General features: G+C 57.2%; 1 protein-coding gene across 1 annotated transcript; it reads left to right on the top strand.

The window, feature by feature from the left end:
* The first annotated feature begins 316 nt into the window (after positions 1-316).
* On the top strand, positions 317-7,425 carry LHX5 (LIM homeobox 5). Its single transcript, XM_054392784.1, has 5 exons — positions 317-489; positions 2,627-2,850; positions 3,928-4,205; positions 5,521-5,686; positions 7,058-7,425. The coding sequence occupies exons 1-5, from the start codon at positions 317-319 to the stop codon at positions 7,423-7,425; spliced, it is 1,209 nt and encodes a 402-aa protein (XP_054248759.1).
* The last annotated feature ends 840 nt before the right edge of the window (positions 7,426-8,265 follow it).

Below are 8,265 nucleotides of genomic sequence, written 5' to 3'. Positions count from 1 at the left end.
TTTTTTGGGCATCGTTTTTTTGCCTCCCGCCACCGAGGCTCCGGAGAGAAGAGGGGGAAGAAGTTGACAGCTGCTCTGTTTCCCAATTTTTTTTTTTCTTATTTCCTCTTCGTTTTGTTTTGAATCGTTGCTCTGATATTTTTTCTTGATTTTTTCCCCTTTATTTTTTCTTTTTTTCTCTCTCTCTGTTTTTTAATTTTTAATTTTTCTTAAAAAAATATTTTTTATTTTTTCAATACGGTTTCTCCTGCCGTTTCTTGCCGTCGGTGCGGGGCTGGTTTCTCCTCTTACTCTTCTCCATCCCCCGGCGGAGGTTATGATGGTGCATTGTGCGGGCTGCGAGAGGCCGATTTTGGACAGGTTCCTCCTCAACGTCTTGGACAGGGCATGGCATATCAAATGCGTCCAGTGCTGCGAGTGCAAGTGCAACCTAACCGAGAAATGCTTCTCCAGGGAAGGCAAACTCTACTGTAAAAATGACTTTTTCAGGTGAGTGTGTGCTCCCGACTCCGACAACGGGTACGAAGAGGGTAAGGAGGGTCACACCACACCCGGCCTCCGCTGACTCCCAGGGGATCTCTCCCGGAGCTTTCATGGGGGATGTCTCTGCTTCCCTTCCCATCCTTCTCTACCGAGGATCGGCACTGAGCCTTCCCCAACGCTCCGGTGGGGAAGCGGCCCCGCCGGACCCGGGGAACCCCGGGAAGGGGAATCGACGGCTGCACTACGGTCGCTGCTGCAGCCTGAGGTAGGGGCTGCCAGGCTGTGCCCCGCCGCTCAGTCTTCCCATGACCTTGCCTCCACCAGCACCGGGCCCCGCAGCCCCGTGCCCCCCCCCAACCCTGCTCCTGGGCCCGGCCTGGAGCTTCTCGCCCACCTCCCGGGACCGCAGGCCCCGGTGAAAACGGCGTCCAAAACCTTGTTTCCACCAGCAGCCCCCGGCGGTGCTTCTTAAACGCCCCTAATGACTGCGATAAGGTGCAGATGAGGAAATTAGGGGCCGGAATGGGAAGAAAGGGGCGATGACTTATGACTCCTAATACTCTCACTACATCAACGTCACTGGAAGCACCGAGGGAGACAGAAGTTGTGCTGTGACCGGAGGGAAACAAGGGGGGACTCAGCCTAGGCACCCCGGGGCCTGGCAGTCCCCGGGTTCCCCGGGGACCGGGCACTGGCGACCCCGCTCCAAGAGCCTGGGGTTGTTTGGTTTTTTTGTTGCTTTTTGGGGGGTTGTTTTTGGTTTGAGGGTTTTGGGTTTGGGTTTTGTTTCGTTGGGTGGTTGTTTTTTGTTGGGTTGGGGGGGGGGTAAGTTTCTTTTTTGTTGTTGTTTGGTTTGAGGGTTGTTGTTTGTTTGGGGCTTTTAGGGTTTTGGTGTTGTGGTGGTGGGTTGGTTGGTTTGGGTTTTGGTTTGGTTTGATGTTTTATTCCTTGAAGAAATCGTTTACAACCTGGATCCCCTGGAATTTTTTTTTTTCCTTAACCAAAAAAAAAAAGGCATCTCCTGGGGAGGAAAAAAAAAAGAAATAAAAACCCCTCAAAACCAGCCAAACAACTAACCAAACAAAAAACCCGCCAAACCCTCTGCGTCCAGCGAAGGGAAGGAAAATCAGAGATATTCAAAGCGCTATTCCCGAACAGGAAAAAAATCCCCCCGAGGGAGAGCGGGACGGTGCCAGTGCCAGGCTGGGTCCCCGCGATGCTGCGGGGAGTGGAGCTTCCTCCGCCGCATCTCCCTTTGTCCGTCGTTCTGGCTCTAATGAGCCCCGATTTCTCCCCGGGGTTCTTAGGCCGGTGCCGGTCGGAGCCAAAACCCCCCTGTTCCCCAGCGGGGAAGTACCGGTTGAAACGAAATCCGCCCATCCCCGTGAGCTCTGAAGGGAACCTCCACCACCCTCTTCTCCGCTCCGGCCTTTCTGGGCTCCAAATTCAGTGGAGGATGCTCATGTATGCATGTGTGTCCCGCGGGTGAGGACACCCCAAACCCGAGCTCTATCCGCAGCCAGCGAGGGCTGCGCGGGGGTGAAAGCTCTCCATCTCCTCCTCTTCACCCCAAAGGAGCCGGGGATGCGAATCGCTGGATTCGATGCGAGAAGATGCTGGAGGATCAGGCTCCTTTAGTGGGGTTTTGAGGAGTGGGAGGGGATCAGTATAAAGGGGCTCCCCCACCCAACAGCTGATCGCCACTGGGGCTCCCAGCTCTCTTTTATTTTTTATTTCCTTCAGCCCCCATTTTTTTCTCCCCTAGCCCCCATTTTTTTCGCCCAGTCCCCGTTTCCCCGCACCAGCTTCCGTTTTGTCACCAGCCCGTTTTTTTTCCCTCATTCCCGTTTTTTAAGCCCCAGCTCTTGCTTTTCCCCCAGCTCCCTTTTTTTTAACCCCAGCTCCCGTTTTCCCCTTCTAGCTCCCGTTTTACCTCTACCTCCGTTTTTCCCCTAGCCCCCGTTTTTCCCCTAGCTCACGGTTTTTTTTTCCCCTAGGTCCCGTTTTTTCCCCCTAGTCCCCAGTTTCCCCCTGCCAGCCCGTTTTTCCCCAGCTTTCGGTTTTCCCCTCGCTCTTTCTTTTTCTTCCCCCCTCCAAGCTACCCTTTTTCTCCAAGCTCTCTCTTTTTTCCTGCCCTCTCCAGGAGGTTTGGTACCAAATGCGCTGGCTGTTCCCAAGGGATTTCTCCCAGCGACCTCGTCCGCAAAGCCCGGAACAAAGTCTTTCACCTGAACTGTTTCACCTGCATGGTCTGCAACAAGCAGCTCTCCACGGGCGAGGAACTCTATATCATAGACGAAAACAAATTTGTTTGCAAAGAGGACTATTTGAACTCTCCCAGTCTGAAGGAAGGCAGCCTCAACTCAGGTACGAGCGCCTCAGCTCCTCCACACCTCCAGGGGCTGCATCCTGCCGCTCCAACCCTCCAAGGAGGTTTGATTTTGGCAGCGTGAGGGGGTTACACCTCGCAGCCAGTTTGACACCCTCTCTCCCTCCAGTTAATCCGCGGGGAGGGATTTGGGGTAAAAACCTTTAAATGGGGTGCAAGGGTCTGTGATTTCCCCAGCACCACACGTGAGATGAGCACCCAGCATCACTGCCCCGGCCCTTATGGCTGAGGGCATATGAGGTGGTGGGGAATCAGGTGCCCCCACCCTGGGCCTGGCTCCAGAGTCCCTCCCATGCCATCCTAGACCACCACCACACCACCACACGCCCCGCGAGTGTTCCCAGTCCCCCCGCGCCGTGGGCCTGATCCTTCGCCTCCTTTCACCCAGAGGCAAAGCTCCCATTTGACTTCCTTGGAAGCTGTCTCTGCGCCAGGAGAGCAGGATCAGGCCCACTCCTGCTGTCCCAGCCATGCCAGGCGCCTGTGCTCACCCCCTTCCGTGGGCTCTCTCTCCGTCCAGCACCCGGGGCCGGATCCTGCCACGCCAGTCAGTGGGGCCGCTGCTGTGAGCGAGGCGAGTAGAGCTTGGCCTTGGGGGTGGTGATGCTGGCATCAGGGGCCCCGGGAGGGGGCGGTGGTGGCTGAGGTTGGGGGGTGTGAGCCAGGCTTAAGGCAGTGACTGGAGACCACCCGAGACCCCGACAGGGAAAGGCTGCATTTTTCCAAGCGGCGCATCCTTCTTCCCAGCGTGAAAGGCGCGGGGGGAGGACAGGGGGAATGGCAGGGGGGACTGCGGTGGGCCCGGGGGATCACCCCCTCCCCAGCTCCCCTCGGTGCGCATCAGGAGGTGCTTGACTGGAGTTCTGCTTGATGTTGGGGGGATGATGCATCAGGGGTACCAGGGGGGCAGAGGCGATCTGCACCCCTTGCGGCTCTCCAGCACCCCCAACCCCTCTCCTGGAAAGCAGCCGCGCCGGGGAGGGCAGAGGAGAAGGGGGGTTGATCTGTCCCCTAAGTCATCCACCCCCCCCTTCCTCTTTGGGTCTCCTTTACAGTGTCCTCATGTACAGACAGGAGTTTGTCCCCGGATCTCCAGGACCCCATGCAGGACGACACCAAGGAGACAGACAACTCTACCTCCTCGGACAAGGAGACCACCAACAACGAGAACGAGGAGCAGAACTCGGGCACCAAGAGGAGGGGGCCCCGTACAACCATTAAAGCTAAGCAGCTGGAGACCCTCAAAGCTGCCTTCGCTGCCACCCCTAAACCCACTCGCCACATCCGAGAGCAGCTGGCCCAGGAGACCGGCCTCAACATGAGAGTTATCCAGGTAGGGCAGCCCCAGCCCACCCCCCTGCCCCACCATAGCCCTCCCCACTCGGCAGTGTGATGTCATGGGGCTGACCAGTGACGTCATTCCCGTTTCAGACCAAAATTCTGGTGACATCAGAGTTTCATGGGTGCGATTTCCTCTCACAGAAAGCAGAGACTGGGAAAGGACCCGCGGGAGGAGGGAAAGAGAAGGGGTGTTGCTGGGAGCTCATATAGTTCAAGGCCATGAGAGTCTCCCCTGGGTTCTAAAAAGGGTCTGGAACACTGAGGCTGGTTCTACGAGGAAGTGGGAGCAGGAAAGCACCGTCTGTCCCCTGCCAGCAGCACCCCAAGCCCAGCCCTGCACCTGTCTTATCTTCCTGTGGGTTAGTGAGGATGCCCCATCCCTTAATGGTCCCACCTTGACGGTCCCATTGACCCCACGGGAAGAGATGAAAACCAAATGCTGAGCTGGCTGGACTACTCCACTACCTTGGCTTGGGTTCCCTCGGGGCTGAGGAGAGATGGATGCTCCGGGTTTGTGAGAGTGAGCAGAAGCCAGCACACTCTGCAGCAGCCCGGCACTCCCTCAACACACCGCGCCCGGAAAGAAAATCCCTGTGGAAATGCCAGGATTAATGGGCTTTAATCGGGGCTTTAATAAGGGAGGACTCCCCGGCTCTGCTGGTAGCGGAGCTGCGAGTCCCGGCTTCTGGCACAGAGGAGTCCCCAGAGGTTTGGGATATACTCGTTCCCCCGAGCCTGGGGACACAGAGGGGAGTGGGGCAGCAACCCAGACAGCCCGGTAACCCGGGGAAAAGGGGTGCATGGGCTGGGGAGGTGCGATTCGGGTGAGGCAGCCGCATCTTCTACTTCCCTTTTACCCCCACTCCCCGGCCGGCTTTGCTACCAGCTGCAGTGGGCACTCAGGTCCCTGCTCCCCGCTTTTCACCACGCTTTGGAATTGCTTTTCACCTTTTTTCCTTCCCTCTTTTCCTCCCTTCTTCCCTTTCCATAAGGGAAAATTCTCCCCACACCCCTTGTCTGCTCTTTGCTTTGCAGGGACAGGCAGGCTGAGGATGTTCCCGGTGGGGTGCAACCAGGATTTTATTGAACACCATTATTTTGTGTGTGCCCCCCCCCCGCCACCGTGCACCTTTCGGGGCTATTAGCAGAGGGGAGGGGGTAGAATCTTAAAAGCCACCCAGATCTGGTTAAACCCGTCCCACTTGATTTCCATCCAAGATTTCTATCCCTTTCCTCGGCCAGACTTCGGGATAGGGTGGGGGTATCCCCAGTCCAGAGGGTGGGCGCTGACCCCGGCCGTGCCGCAGGTCTGGTTCCAGAACCGTCGGTCCAAGGAGCGGCGGATGAAGCAGCTGAGCGCGCTGGGTGCCCGCCGCCACGCCTTCTTCCGCAGCCCGCGCAGGATGCGGCCCCTCGGCGGCCGCCTCGACGAGTCCGAGATGCTCGGCTCGACCCCCTACACGTACTACGGAGGTGAGGGACCGCCCGCGAGGGTTCTTCCCAATCCATCCTTCCTTTCTCCTTCCCTTTCCCTTTGTTCCTCCTCTGTCCTGCTTCTCCCAGTTTTTTTTTCCCTCTCCTGCTGCTCCCGCGGCCCCGAGGGGACCGTGAAGGGCACTGAACCGCCCCACGCAAGCCAAATCGTCTGTGCGTGCACACCCACTAGTGTGAACCGGTTGTGTACACGCATGTATGAACTAGCTATGAACCCCCACTCTTGAAACCAGCTGTACGTTCCCACGCGTGTGTACACGCAGGGCTGTGCAACGCTCACACCAATGCACGGATGCGCATCCCTGCACACGTGCGTGCTCTCACCCTCGCACACGTCCGCGCACACGCAGAAACGTCCCCCCACGCCTTCCCCTGTCTTGCACCGTGTGTGGTGGGCGGCTGCAGCCCTCTTCCCGCGAACAAAGCTCCAGCTGCGGGGCTTTTGTGCCCCTTTCAGGCCGCGGTTGTTCCCATTGCCGCCCGTATCCCACAGCATATGGCAGGTCACTGCCGCCGGGCTCTCCCCGCCGCCTCGACGGGACGGGATGGGTGCAGCGGGACGGCCCCGCTGTCTCCCAGATCCCCTCACTCCGGCAGAGCCCCCCAGAAACTACATTTTCAGAAACTACATTTTCAAAGTTTCTTCCCTGATGAGGGGCTTCCCAGGCTCCCCTTGCTGCCCTGCAGTTGTTACATCCCTTCCAGGCTGCTGAACTAGAATTAATTTCCCCAGAACAAGTAATTTCTCCAAGCTAAAATATTTCCCCATTATATTTTCCCCTTATATATATATGTTGGCGTTTTTATCCCCCCAGTATATTTCTTTCCTTTTTTTGGACCCCATTTCCTTTATATTTCCTTTGCCCCATTCCCTTTATATATATTTTTACCCATTCCCTTTATATTTTCTTTTCCCCATTCCCCTGGTACATAGGGAATGGGGAGAAAAAAAATATATGTATTTTCTCATTCTCATTATAATTTTCCTCTCATTCCCATGATGCATATTTTTTACCCCCATTCCCTGTATATGCTACCCACCCTGTCCATCAACTAAGCATTAAATGAGTTCATCCTCCCAGCTGCAAAGCTGTGCCAGCCCCGGGCTCCTTGCTCTCCTACATCCCCTTCCTCCAGGCTGGGCAGCGAGAGCGTGATGAACACTGCAGCCCTTAGAAGGGGCTAATTTCTCTCTCAGGTTGGGCTCAAATTTGGGCTCCACATCCCGGAAAGCCAGCAGAGCACTTTGAAGGGGGTGGCCACAACCTTTCAGGGCTGGATATGGAGCACAGTAGGGAGTTCAAAAGGATTTTTTTGTCCCAGCTCCATCGTCTTGTCCTCCCTCTCCAGATTACCAAGGTGACTACTACGGACCGGGAGGCAACTATGACTTTTTCCCCCACGGGCCACCCTCCCAAGCCCAATCCCCGGCCGACTCCAGCTACCTTCAGAACTCAGGACCTGGCTCCACACCCCTGGGACCCTTGGAGCCCCCCCTAAGCGGACACCACTCCTCAGAAAACCAAAGGTACACGGATATGATCTCGCATCCCGACACCCCCAGCCCTGAGCCGGGGATGACCGGTTCGCTGCACCCCATCCCGGGAGAGGTCTTCAGCGGGGGGCCCAGCCCACCCTTCTCCATGTCCAGCAATAGCGGCTACAGCGGGGCCCTCTCACACCCCAACCCGGAGCTCAGCGAGGCAGCGGTGTGGTAGGCCTGGCGTGGGCACGCGTGTGTGCGTGTGGAGGGGGGGTGCGAACAGCCCCACGGTCCCCCAGCCCACGCGTGTCCCCCCCCCCCCCAACTTTCTCACCCTGGACCAAGGCGCATCACATCACCACCGCTGGATAAAGACCTTCCTCTGATGCCAAAACGCATCCCAGCATCCTCCCCCGTCACTGCAGCATCACTGCACCCACACTGTGGGACCTTGGGGCCACCCCCGCTACCTCCCCCTCCCAGCACCTTCCTCCCCCCACCCCGGCATTGAGGGGGATGGGGGGGAGGCAATGAATGGTGCCGAGCTCCGAAGAACTATCCCCCCCCCCCACCACCACCAGCGTCGGGACCACCACCTCGGACCAAAGCTGAACTCACCTGGACACAGGTCCCAGGAGACGGGTGGGGGCTGGGCAGCCCCTCCCCTTGCCAATTAGCATCCTTTTTAATTATCCCCTACCACATTATGGTGGGGTGGGGGGAAATGGGGAATAGCAGGAATAACCCCCCTCCAGCCCCTCCTCTGCCCTTGTTTTTGTTGTTCCCAGTTTATCCCCCAGGAGAAGGTGGGTTGGGACCTGGGTTTTGGGTAATGAGTTGCAGGTGGTGGGGTGGGGGAGGGGTGCGTGTATGTGGTGGGGGTGACCGGCTGAAATGGAAAAGACACCAGAAAGAGGCAGAAACAGGAAAAATACAGCAAAACCCCCCTCCAATAAACAATAACAAAACCCAAACAAACAAAACCCCAAACAACAACAAACCCAAACTCAGAGCAAACCCACCCAGAAGAGCCAGGAATCAGGCCTGAGCCTCGACGCCCGAGTCCCACCCCAAT

This window comes from Indicator indicator, chromosome 26, assembly GCF_027791375.1.
Source record: "Indicator indicator isolate 239-I01 chromosome 26, UM_Iind_1.1, whole genome shotgun sequence".
Lineage (NCBI taxonomy): Eukaryota > Metazoa > Chordata > Aves > Piciformes > Indicatoridae > Indicator > Indicator indicator.
This window is presented reverse-complemented; position numbering and strand designations above follow the sequence as displayed.

Excerpts from the sequence above, each read along its gene's own strand:
- LHX5 (XM_054392784.1), top strand. The coding sequence starts at position 317 with ATGATGGTGCATTGTGCGGGCTGCGAGAGGCCGATTTTGGACAGGTTC. Across the intron at positions 2,851-3,927 it reads GGAAGGCAGCCTCAACTCAG|TGTCCTCATGTACAGACAGG; the intron begins GTACGAGCGCCT and ends TCTCCTTTACAG. Across the intron at positions 5,687-7,057 it reads CCCCTACACGTACTACGGAG|ATTACCAAGGTGACTACTAC; the intron begins GTGAGGGACCGC and ends CTCCCTCTCCAG.